The sequence below is a fragment of the Argentina silus genome, assembly GCF_951799395.1.
Source record: "Argentina silus genome assembly, chromosome: 8".
Lineage (NCBI taxonomy): Eukaryota > Metazoa > Chordata > Actinopteri > Argentiniformes > Argentinidae > Argentina > Argentina silus.
In genome coordinates, this window is record NC_139662.1 from 3,552,611 (window position 1) to 3,573,345 (window position 20,735).

The 20,735-nt window shown below is 40.7% G+C and overlaps 3 protein-coding genes across 6 annotated transcripts; 2 read left to right on the top strand and 1 right to left on the bottom strand.

The window, feature by feature from the left end:
* Positions 1-1,437: 1,437 nt before the first annotated feature.
* dtx3 (deltex E3 ubiquitin ligase 3) lies at positions 1,438-6,799 on the bottom strand. Its single transcript, XM_083675450.1, has 6 exons — positions 6,735-6,799; positions 6,336-6,442; positions 6,076-6,117; positions 4,195-5,009; positions 3,812-4,029; positions 1,438-3,568 (listed from the first exon to the last, which is right to left on the bottom strand). The coding sequence occupies exons 3-6, from the start codon at positions 6,086-6,088 to the stop codon at positions 3,493-3,495; spliced, it is 1,122 nt and encodes a 373-aa protein (XP_083531576.1). The 5' UTR covers positions 6,089-6,117; positions 6,336-6,442; positions 6,735-6,799; the 3' UTR covers positions 1,438-3,492.
* Positions 6,800-8,448: 1,649 nt separating this feature from the next.
* On the top strand, positions 8,449-16,813 carry LOC310808395 (nascent polypeptide-associated complex subunit alpha-like). 4 transcript variants are annotated; one of them, XM_083675286.1, is made up of 8 exons: positions 8,449-8,494; positions 9,432-9,503; positions 14,747-14,832; positions 14,961-15,038; positions 15,174-15,320; positions 15,969-16,097; positions 16,319-16,441; positions 16,624-16,813. In XM_083675286.1, exons 2-8 carry the CDS (start codon positions 9,434-9,436, stop codon positions 16,636-16,638), a joined length of 648 nt encoding a protein of 215 aa, XP_083531412.1. In that variant the 5' UTR covers positions 8,449-8,494; positions 9,432-9,433; the 3' UTR covers positions 16,639-16,813. The 4 variants fall into 4 exon arrangements, with proteins under 4 accessions (XP_083531412.1, XP_083531413.1, XP_083531411.1 ...); XM_083675287.1 differs by lacking the exon at positions 8,449-8,494 and adding an exon at positions 8,522-8,539; XM_083675285.1 differs by lacking the exons at positions 8,449-8,494; positions 9,432-9,503 and adding an exon at positions 10,632-11,493.
* A 330-nt stretch (positions 16,814-17,143) lies between these two features.
* Positions 17,144-20,623, top strand: ptges3a (prostaglandin E synthase 3a (cytosolic)). The gene is made up of 8 exons (XM_083674385.1): positions 17,144-17,307; positions 18,065-18,178; positions 18,315-18,384; positions 18,623-18,721; positions 18,852-18,941; positions 19,034-19,093; positions 19,409-19,436; positions 19,631-20,623. Coding segments are annotated over exons 1-8 (483 nt in total). The 5' UTR covers positions 17,144-17,305; the 3' UTR covers positions 19,651-20,623.
* Positions 20,624-20,735: the final 112 nt, after the last annotated feature.

Here is a 20,735-nt window from a genome sequence, read left to right on the forward strand (position 1 = left end):
GATAGTTCCGGAGGAAGACTCGAAGCCAGGTAAACACTGCCAGCTTCGGGTCACGTTCATTGTACCGTCTCGGGGCTGAGTTCCAATGTAAGTTCCGTGGAAAGTATTACATATAGGACATGCAGGTTTAACTTTGAAAACAGACTCGATACAATCTGCGCAAAACGAGTGAGAGCATCTTAAAGTTTTCTTATCCCGAATATTGTCCATACAGATAATGCAATAGTCGTCATCATAATGCCCGCCACAGTCTTCTGTTTCGGAGGCGCAGTTATGATTTGTGCATGAGGTAGATTGCGCATTTGTGTAGTTATTTTCCATTTTGTCGAACGGTTAATGCAGTGTCACTCTGACAAGAGAATCGGCTCTGCTCTAACCAAGCCCTATATCCCGAAGTGGGACTCTTTTTTCACGCCATTTCGCCCGGTGGGCAGTGCTATACGTCAGAGTGGGCGTCGATTTAACTATCCACTTACTCGTGCACAAATGAGGTATCATCCTCGAACTCCGACTTGTAGTTCTCTGAGGTCATGTCAACAAAAAAGTAACCGCGAGCATGGCAGAAGCTTGAGCTAAGTGAAGTGGAAATATGTCCAATATACAAATCTACAACTACTGTACCGTAGTTAACGTATACCAAATGTATAATTTCCCAATATGATGTGTGTGTAACTCAGTCCCAAATAATGTAGACACCATGGAAGAAACTACATGTTGGCCTGGCTCTCGAGCTAGACACTGTTAGGCTCCTTTATGATCAATCTAAAAGTTATAGAACAAGTTCCATGTCAAGTCCATACGCCAGAGGGTTAGGGTTAGGGTAACTGCAGAATGCCAACATAACTGAACTGAACACATTCGTCATTTTTGGAGACAGGCAGTGACGTTGCCAGCTAACAGTACTCACTTTTTGCTAGCAATCGTAATGCTGCCTCAAAAAAGAATACATAAAGAAACATGAATGAGGTGGTCCCTGTCGCAGACGGAGTTCTCCGTTAAACGTCAACGCGCATCGAACTCAGTCCTTGGTTGTTGCGCACACTTACCCACGCACGCTGTGACGTATAGCACCGCCCACTGGGCGAAATGGCGTGAAAAGAGAGTCCCATCTCGATGTAAAACCAGTGCTGTTCAGCGTCGTGTACCGTGTGCTTTCCAGGAAGAGGATTTTAAAAGGGCGACTGACGTACTGTAGGAGTCGCTCACTCACCTACACCGGGCAGAGGAATATGACATTGATTCTATGGTATGAAATTTGTGTAGTCAAACAGGTCATCCTCGTGATGGCTTTGAGATGTTATAACAAAACAAATGAAATAGTCTGGCTATTACAATTTTATGAGAAAGGTGACAAATGGGGAAAAAAGGATACATGAACTTGAACTCGCTTGCAATGTTACACTTCATTCTGTGAAGTAATAAACACATGACCACAAACAGGAACATAACCTTTTTTTATTCAAGTATTAAAATGTAAAGCACATTATTTTGAATATCAACAGACTCATAAAATACAAATCAACACTTAGAAAAGCAAAACTTCCAACTTTTCAGTAACAATCAATTTGCAATGTGCAATCCTTTCAAATGTATTCTCCTGGCCCCATTTCACGTATGTACTGCATAGAAATATTTGCACGGTAGAGTAAACTACTATCCTGGTTCCCAAAGGTATTTGAATTGGTCCCTAAACAAAAAATACAAGAACAGCTGTGATGTAAAAGAAAGGGCGGGGGAGAGAATATTTTATGTATGAGCCTAATACAGTATATTCTGAACATCATCTGACTGCACTTAAATTAATGAGAGGTTAAAACAGTTCAAGCAAGTTGTGAGGCTATGCATTTCATTAAAAAACTACCTTGCGAAATAAAAGCTTGATTTTTTTTGTGAGACCCAGTTTTTGGACCTCTTACCATACTTTAACTGAGACGTTTATGCAAATGCACATTTGTATTACATATTCTTATAAATAGAAGAATATATTTAACTGAAATCCAGAAAACATATAAACATAATGGTGCTAGCCCATCAAATAACAATTTGACACCTCCCACTGAGGAAATGCTTATTATCATTCTTTAGTATCAACTTGCTCAAATTTCTTCAAACTTGAATAGAAGAAAGGCACAATAAAATGAGAGAAGGTTGTCCAAAAAAAGGAACACAATGGATCACTAACAATACCCCTATAAGGGACTAAAGCCTGAATGGTACCTTTCTTAACATTTTCAAATATTTTTTTGTTATTCAAGATGATCTATTTAGACAAACAAATTACAGCAGATACCTCATTTCAAATGAGAGCATTATCAGGAAAGTCTTAGTTTGACAGGGACAGAGGCATAGTTAATTACTGAGCTGTTGTGCCTTTGATTTGGTTTAAGTGGTCTACATGCCCTTTTCATTTGACATCATCATATAAATCTGATAATTGGAAATGAGTGGACTGTACGTACATCAACTGAACTCAAACTGCTCAAAATTTGCAAGACAACTTGGGGAAGAAACCATAGGGAAGAGAATGACAATGAGCCTTATAGTCACCTCAGGACATTCCTGCAACATCAGCTACAATGGTGCAAGCAAAGACATTTAAAAACATTTTTCCTACATAAGTAAAAAGGGAAGGAAGATTATGAAGATCAAAGGGAGATGAAGAGCAATTGACATCAACTTATAGCTACCAAGCTAATTGCCAAGGGCTGCAAACACCTGCATTTGCTCGGAGCGCTCTTCCATCCTCTTCCCTGAAGAGGAAGCAGAAACAACCAGCCTCCATTACTGAACATCGGACTCCCTTGCCAAAGTGCCTGTGAGTGCTTTAGATTGCAATGCCTTTAGAGAATTATTTCTTTAGAGGGCTCTATTAAAGCAGTGCTATTCTTGAACTTCTCAGTACTGTCTTCATAACAGGTCATCAGTACCATAATTAAACAAGAAAAAGATACTTATTTTACATATATACTGGAGAGACAAAATAAAGTGTGCTTGTAGCATATAAAGAGTAATAAACAATATGTATAAAGGCCATCTGTTCCCCAGCATGGAAATCAACATTAATAACAGAAAAAAATAGATTCAGATTTCAAAATAATATTTAAGCACCTCTAACTTAAACACATCATGATACTGCTCAAATGAGTGCATTATAAACTGTCCTATTGCCAATGGAAGTGAAAGGTAGAGGATTGTATCACACGAGAATGCACTGCACTCATTTGCATTTTCTTCCACACAAAGTACTGGGTTTAGTAGAACTCAAAAGACAACAAATCAACAGAGGAACAGCAAGTGGTATCAGGTGATATGTGAGCTCCACTGGGTCATACTCCTGTGTCTGCTTAGGGCCCCATCTCTGGCTGTCCTTCTCAGTCTAGAGCAGGTAGACTCTGGGAAGAGCTACAGTAGCAGCCTAGCGAGCAGCCACCAGCAGGAGGACAGGCAGACATTTCTTGAGTGTTCTCAGAATACCACATTCTAGACTGTTTGTCAGTCCGCTGTGATACCTTTCTCCCGGAGCTCCTCTGTCACTCGCACCAGGTAAGTTGGGTCTGGGTAACCAAAGCTGTCAGAGAAATGAAAAAACCATTAGCATGTCATTGCCAACAGAAACAGCAATAGTGCCATCTAGTCAAGGACAGCAAAAGTTATTTTCTTGACAGAAATAAAAATCATACCTCTCAACACATGGATATGGTTCTCTGATCTATTGAAGACTATTTCTCTGTCACAGCTCTTAGGGAACATACTACAACCCTTATAAAAGCCATTCCAATCTAAATTATAAAGTAAAGCAGGAGTTACATACCAGCGTGTTCCCCCCCATAGAGAGGTCTTGTGGTGGATGTCATTCCAGGTGATGACGTTATGCATGCCTGTAGTCATGGAGGTACCGATGGTGAAGATAAGGCGCTGTTCAAAGGCCCGGCGCAGTAGGCCCAGCACTCGGTTCCCCTCAGGGCTGTCTGGGAGGTAGGCCACACGGTCCGTTCCTGGGTACCGCACCCCTGGGTTTGGATGCTCCGGCTACATGTCCCAGTCAGAAAACAAAACAACATTACAACTTTCACTTAAAGAGCAAGGCTTTCATTGAGTGCTTCTATTCACAATATACATTATTCAGATGAGCGCTTCTTTCCACCTATACACATATACTTATGGTCTTTACAGAATCTTACACATAATACTCACCGCCTGCAAACCAGAAGGGAAGCTGTAGATGATGCAGATACAACCATAACCTTCATGTCCTGGCAACTCCAGATCTGGATCTCTCTCCACCATCATACTGCCATTAGCAGGCTGGTTCCCGATCAGCTGCCCATACACCAGACGACAAACAGGACATGCTCTCTTCACCTTGAAGGCCTGATCCAAGCATGAACGACAGAAAGAGTGGCCACATCTCTCCAACGTTGCCTTTTCCACCATATCCCCCATGCAGATAGAGCAACTGGTATTGTCCTCCGCTTCACTGTGGGAGGCCATGTTAACATCCATGTCCTTCCTCTGTGCTGCTTCATGGGGCATTGACAGGACAACACAGGCCTCCTCATCAGGAGGTTTCTTGTACCTTTGCTGTTGCCTCTGGGAGCGTCGAGGCTGGGGTGGTGGTGGTGGTGGAAGCAGGCTCCCCTCTCCTTCTGTCTCCAGGACTCCCACACATGGCAGCAGGGATCGCTTCCTCTTAGGAGCCCCCTCCTGTTTACTCATCTCTTTCCGGGCACAACGGCATAGGTCTATGAAGGCTTTACGGGTCTCATTGGAGATAGGACCCTCCATTAGGCCTGCTCCAGCCCTGCTGGACCCCTCCACAGGCCGCAACCGCACAGCGCAGCAGCCCCCCCGTTCCCCTCGCCTGATAATGCCAGCACTCAGCCCCTGCTTGTCCTGGAAGTCAATGAGCCAGGGCCGCCCAGCCGCAGCCAGGTAGTCCCACACAGCCTGTGACACCAGCACCTCGTCACTACCCTGCCCCGCACGCACACTCATCTCATCCGATGAAACTGTACAAGAAAACACACAAGTGGGGCACAAGTGTCAGCATCACCTCTTAATCAACAGTAGTGTTCAAAACCTCTTGAAAAGAGAGGATGTCAAGCTAAATGTATAACACCAGGGAGGTTACATGATCAGTAAGTTTATTTTCTCTCAAGAATAGGTTTATGATTTATTCTATACAATTATGAGTTAATCTATTTTTATCTCAATTGACTATAACTCATTGAGGCCGCATAGTGAAACACCACTTTGAATACCATTTGAAACAAATTCAGCAGTTTTTCAAACAAGTTCACAAATGACCCAATTCATTTTGGGATTTACATTCTAAGAATAAGATTTATTCAGTATTTACAAGCGTTTCCAATGGCTATCATCCTCAAAATTTAGCATAATCTGTAGGCCTAGCTCGCTAAATGTTTTAAAAGGCAGCCAGAACATGGGATACTGTACAATGCTTCATGCCTTTGTATAGTAATCAGTGCGGGTGAGGGAAGCCAAAGTAGCCTACAATGACAATCATTACAACGTACCGAGAATACCTCGACTAAAGCTAACTTGTAATCAGCCACAAGCTTGATTTATTGTGTATGTTCTTAGAAACATTTCAATCATTCTAATAATTTACGTGACTTCTTCTGTTTCTGCTAAAATAGGCTACTGTATTGCTATTCGGCCTTCGCAGAATCAAAATGATTCGCGCAAAAATGATTTGGCAATGCAATGTCCGAGGCCATACAAACCTTAAAAGATTAATCGCTTGTCGCAAATCGTTTTAAGTGTCAACTGTGTAACATGTTTGTTTTCACGAGGAGCGAGTGTTTTCAATCCGCTTGAGCCCAAGTGTTTCTCTGTGGTCGCAGGACACGTCAAACCTACAACAGGCAGTATCGCGGCATAGCTGAAAGGGACGTATCAGCTGTTCTGAAATGCAGACTGTGTAAACAAAGGAAACTGCGCCTCGGTCCTTTTCAGTCTTATCAAACACGTTTCGGTGAACAAATTATAATTGCAAGACAGTCGAATACAACATATGTAAAAAAAATATTACTTCGTAGATAGAGGTGTTACCTTGTGATCCCATAAATTCCCTTTAATCGAGAAAATATATTCCTGTTGAACAGAGAGAAAGAGAGAGAGAGAGAAATTGAAACAGAAGTACTGTGGACACTAAACATGACACACGTCAGATTAGACTGCTATATTAGTTTGTTTGCTACATTAGTTCCGCAGCGAGGAGCCAGACCAATCTAGCTACACAACATCATAGGATAATTTTACTGACGTATAATGACATCTACATTGCGGCGGCGTGGAGTGCAAAGACTCACCTTTTGCCGAAGCTTGTGTCAGATTAGCTTTATTTAGTTGAGAACTACTAGACAACCACGATTACCTTCCATTGGATGAGGCCCTAAAATCCGGTGCTGCAGTGGATCTGTTGATGAGAAGTCTTTTGTAATCGAGACATAACTGATATCCAGTCTGGACAGACTACAGAGTAGGATTTTCATGCATCTCTATCCCCTTTGCAAAACCATCGAATTCCTGCTCCACTTTAGAGTTAGGGTCCAGCTCGCGACAGAGTTTACGTCTTCAACTAGTACAGGCAAAAAGAATCAACACCTCTTACGCTCTTATTTGGCCATGGGCCACGTTAACTGTTTATTTCTTGTAACACGTCCTGCATACATGACAAAATACTTCGTTAAACTTGCCTGTACTTTTACCTTAAGTAGTTTATTGCTCCCAATTCCATCATGTCCCACAGTTTATTTACTGACGAGGGACACATGTAAGCAGGAAGTTCGTCATAACTCCATGATTGGTCAAGTTAGATGGCAAGGATCCTTATGCACATTAAAACATGTAACAACTATGTACAAGCATATAAATAGAATTCATGCATATCTCTGTGTACAATTATCTGTTTTTAAGTCAATGAAAATGATTTGGATGTTTTTTCCAATCCAATGTTTGCTGATTAAAATGTCAGCAATGACAAAAATGTTACGTTTGTCAAGGATAATCTATCCATCTTTAATAATAACTGTCACCGCTCAGCTGATAAAAATGATTAACCAAACCAACTTCAATTACACATGGAATAACAAGGTTCACTACATAAGGAATGGCGATGTTTTAAGACCCTATGAGGATTGGGGATTGAATGTTATTGATTTTGAATGTATTAATGGTATGCTGAAACTAAAGTGGTTACAATCAGTGATATGAATAGCATGGATATGACTTTGATATCAACAAAATCAATATTGTAGTCATAAATGCTATTCCTTCTAGTTTTGTAGTTCTGGTGAAAGGGATGTTATTATATTCTGATGTATCTCCTTGTCTGCCATCCGCAACGAGGAACCAGACCAATCTCGCTACACAACATCATAGGATCATTTTACTGACGTATAATGACATTTACATTGCGGAGGCGTGAAGTCTCACCTTTTGCCGAAATTTGTGTCAGATTAGGTTTATGAAAACTACTAGATAACCACGATTACCTTCCATTGGATGAGGCACTAAAATCCGGTGTTGCAGTGGATCTGTTGATGAGAAGTCTTTTGTAATCGAGACATAATTGATATCCAGTCAGGACAGACTACAGGGTAGGATTTTAATGCATCTCTATCCCCTTTGCAAAGCAGAATGTATTCTGAAGTGTACAGAAACATCTCGAGTACAAGCAAATGCCTCGAAATTCATTGGATGGCGCTTCATCATACAGTAAGACCATTTTTAAAGTCAATGAAAATGTATTTCTCTCCAATCCAATGTTTGTTGATTAAAATGTCAGCAAATTAGAGGAAGTAGTGTGCATTGTATTGATAATACATTTACAATCAATGACAGTTTGACAGGTAGGCCTACTAGGATTATGTACCTACCATCAGTGGTGGAATTGGTCCAATCAAATGGATTGAACCACCACATGAACTAGGCCAAAAGATCTTCTTTCATCCCTTCACTGACCCGAGAGTGTAATCAATATGATTGAAACCTAAAGGGAAAGTATTCAGTATTGTAACAATGATATGGACTTCTTGAAGGAAAAGGTTTAGGTGGCTCCACAGCAGCCATGGCCTCTGGGGTAGGCCTAACATAATGAATTTCCATTACCCTACCCTCCTATACCAACTGGATAGTAAATTCAAGGGGTAGGTAGGCCAACCCGGGGGTAGTGTGTGGCATCAGGGTGAATAAAACACATAGGCCCTAACGTCATCTGCTATTTCTATATGGCCTTCGATATGATTAACATCGCGTTTGGGTTTAATACCATATTTCTTCTGCCTTTTCATTTTTGTCTTACTATATTTCAACGCAACTTGTTTTCCTGTTAACAGTGTTGTGATGTACTTTGTGATGTGCTATGATGAACTTCAAATAAAGTTTGATTTGGTTTGACTCGTTTTCTTCCAGTCATTCTGGCACTTGTAGTTCTTTACAGCCATCTTGGATCTGAATTCTTGTCACAGTAAGTATTTCTCGTGACTATCTGTCGCCATCTAACACCAAATTGGTAAATATTGTAAGACTTACTTATCATTTAGTGGTCATCTTTAGTTAGAGATAGGAAAGGAATTCATATTTTAATGTAATTCCACCTTACTGGGGCTAGATAATGTAGCTGTATCAGTCTCCTCAAGATAGCCGAGCCTGTATCTACAATGTAATGTCAGCTACTGTACATACCAGCTAGTAGCTGTCCAAATGATACATGTTGAGAAGTAAAGCTATTGCATAATATTGAAAATGCATAATACCACGTTCAACTGTTCAGCTAAAGAATATTTTTGGGTTTATATGTAGCTATTATCTAACTTGATCTTGCTAGCTGGTGTACCAGAATAACACAAACCAGCAAAGTTCATACCTTGCAGTGGACATTGTCGTAATTCAGCCTTTGTACCACAATTGGACAGTTCTAGCCTACAGCTCAGTTAACTAGCTGGCAAACTTTAGTAGACTGATAAATGCATGCTTAAGGTTCCTGGTGTTTCACTGCCTGCAGTGCCGTCGCAGGTTGATGAATGAATGTTATTGAATGAATGTCACAGCTTGCTCGTAAGCTGAATCAGGGTCAATATGATGTCATATACTTTGCAGCTGAACACTGAGGGTAATTTTTTTGGCTTTGCTTGATTTGATTTTTGCAAAATCCAGATATTGTTTTAGTTATGTTTGTGTCTACAGTTTTTTGTGTGCTTTTTTGTTATCTGCTTCCCATTATTGGGGTCCTTCAGTCTGTCAAAAGTATGGAACATGTCAAGTTCCAACACCTACATGAATCTGCTTCTCATTTGTTCGAGAGTTGACCTGTTATTTTTTAAGGAGAGACATGTCTGGCCTACCCTATTATAGCTAAGAAGTACAGTTTTAACCTGATTGAACATTTATTTCTTTGTTCACAGACATGCCAGGTGAAGCCACAGAGACAGTTCCATCAATGGAGCCGGAGCTGCAACAGCCACAGGCAGAGACTGGTTTGTACAGTTATTTATCTCTCAGCATGGCATGTAACACTTCTTCAAAATATACAGTATGGTGTCTTGGAACTCTATGAGCACTTTCAGACCTTTCCCCCCCCAAAACATTGTAATTATTTTCTCTAATGATGCACAAACATAACCTATGTATGGTCACCTGGTATAACTATATACACACTCAGATTTCGTCTGGGTTTCCAGGACTCCTTGCAGTCATTCAAACCTCAAGGTATCATACTGCACTGACAGAGGTTTGTTTTTGGACTGGGGTGCATTGGATGACACAAACTAATATGCCATGCTACTTATTCTGTTGTCTTGCATGGAACATAATCTGCAATTTGAAAAACTCAGTTAATGTATTCTAAGAGGCATTGAGGAAGCATAGGGTCATTTTAATGAATGACGGTTCTCAGATTCTGGGCGTTGAATCTGAAACTGGATTATTTTATGTTTGAGGGACATTTTCATTGCTATTGATGAACTTCCACATTAATATAAATGATTTTAGGGTATGTTTATTTTGAGATGAGTTGTTCAATGTAAAGAATTGTTGCTGAGAATTTAAAGGGCATTTCAAGTCAAGTCAAGTCTCATTCATTTTGTCCCAAAGGTTCCTCAACTGCTTATGTCTTTCACCAATCTTACCATATAATATTTTCTTGCTAACCTAGCCTAATGAGGTAGAGCATGTTTTCATATAAGCCACACTTTCCTTTCGTTTAGCCTGTATGATGAGTTCTAACATCTGTTGAATGATATTATGTTCTCCTTTCTTTCTTGAATAAGGTGTACTGACTGACAGGGGGTCAAAGGGTTTTAATGTGAACAACTGACTGTAGGCACTGCATGATGAAACAGTGATTTGGGCAACAGGGAATGTTCACAATCTCTGTTACAAACACTAATAGTGCTAACAACAAAGACTCCTGTTTTCTGTCTCAGATTAAACTCAAGGCAAAAAAATCAACCAATGTCTGATTTTCAGTAATGCATGCCATGTCATAGGCTTTTATTCATTTTTTCCAACAGGAGTCTTACTGTTTTCCATTATTGTTTGTTTTTCATAATATGTATAAATATTATTATTGTTTATTGTTTTAAACATGATGCCAAATGGGGCTAGATGTTGTTCTGTGCAGTAGGCTTTTTTAACAAATGTTTGCATACCTCTAAGTTTAAATGGATTACTCTCCTACAGTACTAGTGTTGGGGGGGGGGTGGACGTTCTTCCTCCACACCAATACCACTACCTGATCTAACCAAGGAAATGGCTGCTCAGAGCCCCACTATGGCTGCAGAGGGAGTCAAAGTTGGACATGGGTCTGATGGTGTTTCAGAAATCCATCTATTGAGATTGCAGAGGGCAAGCTGAATGAGGCAGACAGAGATTGCAAGCACTGTGCATGGAGAACAGGCTGTCCTTGACAGGCTGTGACTGAACCCTCCTCACATCAACAAATCACCAAAGAAGAAGCAATTCAAGCACCCCGTGAAGCTGGTCAAGAAGCTGGGGCCACCATCTTGAAGCAAGCGACTGCATGTGAGGAACCAGCCACACAAGAATCCCCAAATCAAGAGACCGCTGCAGGCGATTTAGCTACTGAAGTTCCAGGGGTTGTTATTGAAGAACAAGCCATACAAAAGCTAGGAACTGAAGCCACTACAGAAGACCAAGCGAGCACGGTTGGAAGATGTGACAGCGACTGAAGCCCCAGCTGTTGAAGTGCCTCCGACTGACACCATGGATGCAGAAGTAGAAGCACCCCAAACAGAGCATATTGATGTAAAGTTTGAGGAATTAGGACATGGGACTAGCCACAGCCACCTGGATTTATTATGGGCCTTGAAGGAGTTGAAGCCTCTGACGTGAACATTGCAGTGCAACAAAATGAAGTGGCCACTCAGAGTGAGCAGCCTGAGGTGGTCCAGACTGAGGTGGCCGTTAATGGTGTTTGCAAGTCATTTGCTACCGGGATTTCTTCAGGTGGGTTATTTTACTAGAACCTCATGAAACTGCCCCTGACATTTTATGGAACTTTTTTTTAGGTTGGTTAGACAGGATTTTCATATTTAAATGCTAAATGTGTCAGTCATAACTGTTTATTCTGTGATAGTAGCTTGGTGACCTTCATCTTCCTGTGGAAATGTCAGTAGATCAAATAATTGTCTTTGTTAATGTTTCATGAGTCTGTGACTGGGTTTGCGTCATCTTTGTATTTTGTACTGTAGATGGGGAATTTTATGTTAAAGATAAGAACTGTGTTAAAATATATGCTGTAGTTTTGATGGATCTTTACTGCCACTCATATTGAAAATGATTGTACTCCCTGGGTGTAAATGTTCTCATTTGACCAAGGTCAGCGGTGGGTTTGAGAAAGTTTTGATCCCAAACATGCAATTTTACTTAAGGCTTGGTATAAGAAACCGCTGTAACTGTTATGATTTGTATGGTTAGTTGAAGCAATGGCTTAAATCACAACATGTCACTCAGCCTCTGAGCCTCTTGAATGACATCCATCTCTTAATGGTTGTTGCAGTACAGTAATGAGTCACTGTGTAGAACTGTATTTATTCTACACTAACACTTCCTGGAAGCTGATTTGGTTTGTGCCAAGTTATGACTATACCAGGTCCTTGAGCTGTGCTTCAAACCTTCAGAACCTGATTATCTTTGCTAGTGTATCATGGTTTGCATTGCAGTGCATAACAATATGTGCATTTGTGTTATTTGCCTGTCAAATTGGCGTTTTGTGTGTGGTGTCTGGAGTGGTGTCCTTTGCTTGCATTGAGAATACTTGTCATGGACTGGAAATTGAATGAGTGATGATGATTAGCACATCTGTGTTGTAAAAGCTCAGGTTTATAATGCTATGAATCCTACTCAATACTGCAATTGGTGCAGTTGAGTCACCAGGTAGACCACTCAGATCTTCTGTTGGTTGCAATGCTCCAATACGTCCTATATCGTATGTCTGTAGTCCTTGGTAATATGGTAAAGTTATGTATATGCTGTCGGTGACTGTTGACCAAATCCAACTGAAATCCTGTCTTTCCTTTAGCCTCTGCTTCCACTGTGCACTCCTCCACTCCCCTGTGCCCTGCTCCTGCTAGTTCCTTTATTCTTCCTAAAACTAATGACAATAAAAGTGGGACCAGGCGACTGTATATACCTCTGTCCTCTTCACCCAAAGCAGTGCCTGTGGTCACCAAGCGACCCTCTCCATCCACCTCCTCCACCCCCTCCACCTCCTCCTCATCTTCCAAGTCTCTCTCCTCTTCCCCTCATGCCTCTCCTCCCTGCTCAACCCTAGCCTCTCCCTCTGTTGGCTATCCTCCTGCTCGCTGGGACCGGGCCGGCCCACCACCCAAGGTAATCAAAGCTGGAGAGAAAGGGAATGCTAAATGCAATGGGTTACTGGTTGCCACTAACATACCTACTAAACCCACCTTGACTCTTGGTATGGCTGAAACTCCACTCCTAGCTGAATCTAACAACAATGCACCAGGTCTAGCCAGGCCACTACCTTCCATTCTGTCTGAGAGAGCCCCAGACACCATTGGTGTAGCTCCACACGTTCATAAACCTCCTGCCGTACCTATTCTGTTCTCACTACCCTCTGCCTCATATGCTCAGCCCAAAGTGGACGCCACAGCCGTGCTCCCAACTGAAGATGCATCAATCAAAGCTGTACTATTTTCCCCAGCCCCAGCAGTAGTAAGCCCTGCCCAAGCTACAGCCACTAAGGCTGAGGCTGTCCATCCTGAAGATTTGACCACTGAAGCTACAACCTATCAGGTTCAGATCTCATTGATTGAGGATGCTCCCAAGGCTCCATCAGCTAAAGCCTCCCCCTTTGCTTTTAAAGTAACCTGTCAGCCTGCTGCTCCTGCACCCATGTCATTTTCTGCTGCTTTAGCTCCTTGCCCCCCAAAGAGAGCTACTGGAGGTTCTGCATCTGCCCATGCCTCCATTGTAAAGCCTGAGCTGCCCTCTGGGCCTGCAGTTGATGACCGAGCTAAAGAGGCATCTGTAGACATGCCTGTCAAAGGGTCCACTGAGAAGGAAGAGGTTATGGTTTCCGCTACTGCCGCCTCCCCAGATTCTGCTACTGCTTTCACCACTGAAAAACTGCCCACCACTGTACTTGAGTTTCCTAAGTCTTCTCCATCCCCATTCGATGCAGAAACAACCTCTCTCTCCACCTCTGCCGGTGTGGAGGTTATTTTCCCTTCCAAACCGGCTCCTCTAGCAGCTGCTCCCATGCTATCCCTTGAGGAGGTTGATGACCTCCCTCCTCTGATCCAACCAGAGGAGCCTGTTGGCACACTCATGTTCCACCCACCCAAACCTCCCTCATCACCTACCGCTGCACCCTCTGTAACCCCAATCTTCATCACTGAACCCCCACAAGAAAAAGATTCCACCATGGTGGAACCAGTGGTCAACAACAACAAGGGTATTCCTGCCTTTCCACATTTGTGTGTTTTGCATGGCAGTTGAAGTAGCATTAGCAACCTCGTATTTAGAGGGCCAAGTCTCTCATTAGATACATAGGGAGAAAACAAACACTTGGGAAAAATTAAATCACTAACATGGCACTTGTTTTTACAGTACAATACTAAATTATATTCAGTATATTCAAGTCTGACTGTTTGGTATGGTCTTTTTTTTAAGAGGTTTTATCTGTAGGGCAACAAATATTTTGTATATGAGCAGCTTGTGATTTTTTTTTATCTTAGGTGTTCAAACATGCAGTGGAATGGGGTAGAATTAGGATGTTTTTAATGCTTGTGTGAATGATTTTGTCTAACATTTATCACCACTCTTAAAAACAATTTCCCTGGTCCAGACACTTGTCTTGTCTCTGATGATGGTCAGAATGTAGGGTGTTAAAAAAAATGTCTTCACCTGTGCTTTATTCACATACTTATCTACTGTTTTACTTTTTAAGATAATATTTTTGAAATTGATTTGTGTCAATGATATATATAAACACTTGGTATGCTGCCAGTTGAATTAATATTTATTTGAATTTGTTCTTAACAATTGGCTGCACACTACCTCTTTTTTACCTCTTTTTGTTTTAGGAAATGAAGGGCTTGGTCCTTTTTACTGTATCACCACAAAAATTACCTGTGATTTATCTTCTGGTAAAACCTGTTTTATTTTCTGCTATGAATAATTGAGTGGAATATTCTGACGTTAGAAAACATGTTATGTCTTGGATGGCTTATAGGGTCTGGCACAGATTCAGACAGTGATGAGTCGGTACCGGAGTTGGAGGAGCAGGATTCAGCCCTGTCACAAACACAGCAGGCACAGGTATGGCCACCAGGGGACACTGCTAACCAGTTTATTGTTGTCCTGTATTGTCACATGATAGATGTGTCCTGGTCAAAAATGACAACTTTTCAGGAAACATGATTAAGCGTGTCCTTGTTTTTTTTCAGCTTGCAGCAGCTGCTGAGATTGATGAGGAGCCAGTCAGCAAAGCAAAACAAAGCAGAAGTGAAAAGAAAGCAAGAAAGGTTAGTTACTTTAATTTGTTTTTGTTTGTTTTTCTATAAAATCAATCAATCAATTCAATTCTATAAAATCAGTCAATTACTTCTCCTATGATAGTTTAAATCAGTTGACTTTAATTCTGTAATCATTGTCATCAGGCCATGTCCAAGCTGGGTCTCCGCCAGGTGACAGGAGTGACGAGGGTCACCATCAGGAAATCCAAGAACATTCTTTTTGTCATCCCCAAGCCAGACGTCTACAAGAGCCCAGCATCAGACACATATATTGTATTTGGTGAAGCTAAGGTAGGAATGTACATAATTTCAGGTAGTAACAACAAGTATCCTGGAACATCTCTGCTTTAAATCCCTTTAAAGGGACACTTCACCGATTTTTGGCCAGATCACCTTACGAATGTGTGGGCATGTGAAAACAGTTTCCAAATGTGTTCTGTACATCAAGAGCTAGGTATCACTAGTTTGAGGATTTTACCCTGAGTGATGTTTTTGGGGGTAATCACATGGTTTTGAAAACAACAAGGAGCTTTAGGGAGGAGTGAGCTTACCATTCCCAAATTACCTATTGCCTGGTTTGCACTGTGCTAGCACATACATCTGTCACGTGTTTACTAATGTGCCACTGACACACCTCTGTTGCTGGCTGGGAGGCGCAAAGCATTTTGGATGTTGTAGGAAGTTAATCATTCAGACTTTTACTTCCTGGTCTAATGAAAGGCTATTTTCTCACTTATTTCTTCTAAAAAATATTTAGACAACAAAGATCACTAGTAACTTGTTGAGTCGTGGTGACAATCTGTGAAATTGTACTTAAACTTTCATAAAGATCTTGGATTCCCTTCCCAACAGATGTTCGGTTCTTCTTGGTATGAAGTACTTTTATTATTCATACATTTCAGTAATTGTTGTCTTTGAATCAATTTTATTTTGTTCCAGATTGAGGACCTTTCACAACAAGCTCAGTTGGCTGCAGCAGAAAAGTTCAAGGTTCAAGGTGAAGCTGTCTCAAATATCCAGGAGAACACACAGACGCCAACAGTACAAGAAGAAAGCGAAGAGGAAGAGGTGAGGGTCACTTATCTGATTGTATCTAACATCTTAGCTGTTTTCAACCTGCATCTTCTTGAATTTACTCCTTGTTTATCAAGAAATGGTAGTATTGTTTCCAAAGTCTGGAATCTTCATGTCTTCATTACGCACATTTATAAACAGTATGTAATGATGCAAAAGATTTGTTTATATTAATTGACCCAAATTGACTACTAATGTGTTCCCTGCTTTTGTAGGTTGATGAGACTGGTGTGGAGGTCAAGGACATTGAACTAGTAATGTCACAAGCCAATGTGTCTCGAGCAAAGGCTATTCGCGCACTCAAGAACAACAACAATGACATTGTAAATGCCATCATGGTAAGAATAGTTAATTGTTTTTAATGATATCTCAATAACCAAGTCCGTTTTTCTTTACTCATGTACTTACTTTACTTATGTGTAGCCATTTTGCACTTGACAATAAGTATAGCCTTGAGATGCATGTAGTGTCTTTTATTGCTTCAATGTTGTTTCTATAATTATACATTTTCTCTTTACAGGAGCTGACCATGTAGCACCATCAAAGAACCATGAGGATCAGGCGTGGAATGTGCGTTTTACCTTGGGGACGTTTAATTAATTCCAGGGACAGAAATAAAGTTATGGATTAATTCAATGCAATATTTTGTTTCCGTTTACTGTGTATATTTATGTTACCCTTTGTTGGTAATAAATTAGTTTTCCTCACAACTTGTTGTTCCTTACAAGTTACTTTTGCAAGACTTTGTTTACACTAAAAAAACCTATCTGTATACAGAGACTACATTTGGGTATACAGTGCCCAAATTTGGGAAAAGCTAAGCAATTTCAATCAGGTTGCTACAGTACGACGAGATCGTAGGTTGACTCGATCAAGACTCCAGCACGAGTATAAGTAAAAACCATGGTAATAAAGCCCTGGGTCCTCTAGAAACTGCACCCTGTGAACATTTCAAGGCAAGCGCGCGAGGCTAGTGAGCGAAAGTCATATGTGCGTCACTGCGCGAGAACGAGCCAAGGAAAGCACGCGAGGTAGCGGTCGGTGTACTGTGACTGACACGGATTCATTAGCTAGCTAGGTAGCTAAGATAGCCACATTTTGCCCAGTCATAATATTGGAGATAAGGATAAGCAAGACCAGTGGACACACCGTGGCGATACTGCAGTCTGGAGAGGGAAGACAAACTAGATAGCAAGAGAGAGATGTAAGTCTGGGATCAATGGATTGAGGAGAGCGTAAGCGTAGCATGCATTCGTCTATAATGCCGACTAGCTGGGTAATGTTACCATCATTGAGTGCCAGCTATACACTGTTTTGCGTTCATCATAGTTGCACACACCCCACTCTGTTTGCAAGAAAATAGGCAACAGTGCAACATTGTCTACTTATTAAAGTTATATTAGTGTCTAGAGAAAACTAAAGTAAGCGTGTTAGTTATTTATTTGATGCAGGCCAGGCTCCACGCAAAAAAGGTACGTTGTCACGTTTGAGGGGGTGAATGGAGCACTCGTCAGTTAGCTAGCTAACAACCTAGTCATAGAAGTTGATCTTCTCAACAACACTGTTAAAACCATAGCTGAAATATGTAGCAAGCTAAATACAATGCACGATGAGACATCTGTCATCACATACTGTTGCCCATTTTTATAGCTATCCCAGTCAAGTAGCACATCACAGAGTAACACACCCTGTCTCAGCAGTCTTGCTAGTCCCTTGTAGGCTAGACATTATTATCCCTCTACTGCAGCTAGCTAGTAGTTCAAGTAGTTTGACCTTGAAATAAACAAGGTTGTATGGGTGGGGCCAGTGTGCACATCAACATTGGCTTATTCAGCCTCCAGCACCTGCATAGCATGGTGTTAATGAGAATCTCTGAAATAGTGCATTGAACAAGATGCAGGATACATCGATCACAGCTTTATGTAATCCCCCCTAAAATGTGCATGTCAATTGTGCTTTAGGCAGCCTGCAACTGCGAAGTGGTATGACAGACGGGATGCTGTCTTCATTGAATTCTGTGTGGAGGACAGCAAAGATGTCAAAGTGATCTTTGAGAAGTCAAAACTAGATTTTTGGTAAACTGCTTTGTCTTACACTTCATATACCTCAGTACACTAACACCCCTCTGAGTGTGCGTGCTTGTTCATAGGCTATTTCATAAAAGCGTTGGAATGAGCAAATGTTCTTTCTGTCTATTTTGTTCCTGTTCAGTTGTGTTGGCGGGACAGATAACATCAAACACCAGAATGAATTGGACCTTTTTGAGACAATTGACCCCAGTGTAAGTAATAAGTATAGTTCTCAGTTGCAGAATCTCCATCTCTGTTTGGATACACAGAGACAGACACATTATCTGATGAGGATTACAAAGAAGATCACTAGTACAGAATAACCTCGGTCTCAGGCTTCCAAGCATATTTGGCAGAAGTGTCTGGGAACGAGATTAGGTGCAGAATGACTTGACATGTAAGCATGTAAACCCTTCAAAGCTGTGTTTTTCACCTCTCCCCTCGACACAGGGTTCCAAGCACAAACGCACAGATAGGTCTGTGTTGTGTTGTTTACGAAAAGCAGAGGCTGGGAAGTCATGGCCACGGCTAACAAAAGACAAGGCAAAGGTCACAATTGTTTCTGTATAGTATTCAAAATTCATGCAGTATCTCACTGATTTATGTCAAGGTACTGGCATCTTGAATGCTGGGAAAAAAGAGCTGTTTTAATTCCAGTGGGGATGTTTATTTTTCACAGTTTAACTGGCTCAGCGTCGACTTCAATAATTGGAAAGACTGGGAAGACGATTCTGATGAGGAATTGTCCAGTTTTGACCGGTTCTCAGAGGCAAGTTTTCATGTCAAAAAGTTACACTAACAGTTGGTGTTTATTGCTGTGGGGTTGGAGGTTAGATACAGTGATTATTGTCTTGTTTGCAGATGATGAACAACATGGAAGGAGATGATGATCTACCTGATATGGATGGCCCACCGGAGGAGGTATTATTTTATTTCCAAATACATTTTACAGCAGAGAGCATATTATTTAATATATAATTTATTATAAAACCAGATAAAGGGCTACTGACAGAAACACTGGTTTACATGATCCTGTAATAGATGTGTAGTTTGCAAGAATACCAGTGTGCCATGGTTTCTTTTCATTGAGTGGAGATCAGTCATTTACCAGTTGACTTTATACAGTCTGTGCAGGAACGAGATCAAATTAGCTTTTATGGTTGGATAAATGAGCATTAAGTGAGTTAAGTTTCACACTAACCTGTCACATTTTTGTTTGCTCCTTGTAATTCACAGCATGGGTCTGCAGACAGCGATGATGAAAGTAGGCTTGTTCTTCCAGTTTTAGTGTTTAAGCCAGTGGCCATTCAATGTAGCTATCACTTTGCTGTTATATTTTAAGATGGATTATATCCTTATTGGTTTGTTTGAATTTGATCTCATTCATTCCATCAAATGAGAACAGTGTCTCAAAATAGTAGATTAACTTTTTTTTTTTTTTTTTTTTTTTTCCCCCAGAAATGCCAGATCTTGAGTAATGGAGCATACTGAAGGACGTCTTGTGAAGGATGAAAACAAGGAGTCACAACGGGTCATTGAAGAGAAAGACTAGAGATGAGTTGGTAGCCGTATGGGAGAGGGAACATAACTTCTTTAAGAGCAGTTATCCAAACACTTCAGAGCAGCATAACTGAGGCGCGTTAGTCGGACTGACACATAGAGCTATCTCCAGCAATCGGCTGTGCTGTGCTTTGCTGTCCTATTTGGCATGGACAATTCAGTTGTTTTTGGATATAGTTATTGTTCATTATTAACAATGGCTGATGGGATGTGCTTATGTCTTACACCGTTCCTCGTGTTTAACAATGTCAGTGAGGTCATGTACTAAATATAAACATTGTGATTTCTAATGAAGATAAAGTTAAGCTTCAAAACAGCCTGTTTTATTTGTTTTTAATAAAAGATTTCCTGTTTATTGTTCATACTGTAAATTTCATTTCAATGTTATTTTTGTTAATTAATTTATTTTTTTGCCTTGAAGGAAGCATTTTCCCAACTGCAAATACTTCTGATAGAACTTCATTGATTTTAAATATTGCAGCATTTAAACTGAATGAATATGCCTGTTTAACTTGTGTTATGGTCAAGTTGTAATGGTGCAATCACGTTTTGCAAACGTGTTATTGCTTTTGCTTGTCAGTGTAAAACATGTTCAAAATGTATTGTTTTTTTCTGTACTAACTGAATGGCATTGGTCATTGCACATGATTTTGTGTATCGCACAAAAGTAGCAAATATCAAAAATGATTTCTTCCATATAACAATGGTAACTAACCAGAAGATGACCAAATTGCTTTTGCACTTACATTTCAGAATATAAATGCAAGTCTTCGACTAAGCAAATTCATTATTATGTTTCTAAAAACTGTTTCACTGGTTGAAGAATTTCAGTTTGTTAAATGCAGTGGGAATGTTTTGTCTACGTATTTCTAATAAACTGTCTAAGACTTACGTATTATTTAATTGACTTGAAACGGGGTATTGAGGCCATAGGTAATACTTTAGACATTCTATACCAAGTAACAACATTGTATTAACATACTGTTGCATAGTAATTAGTCAA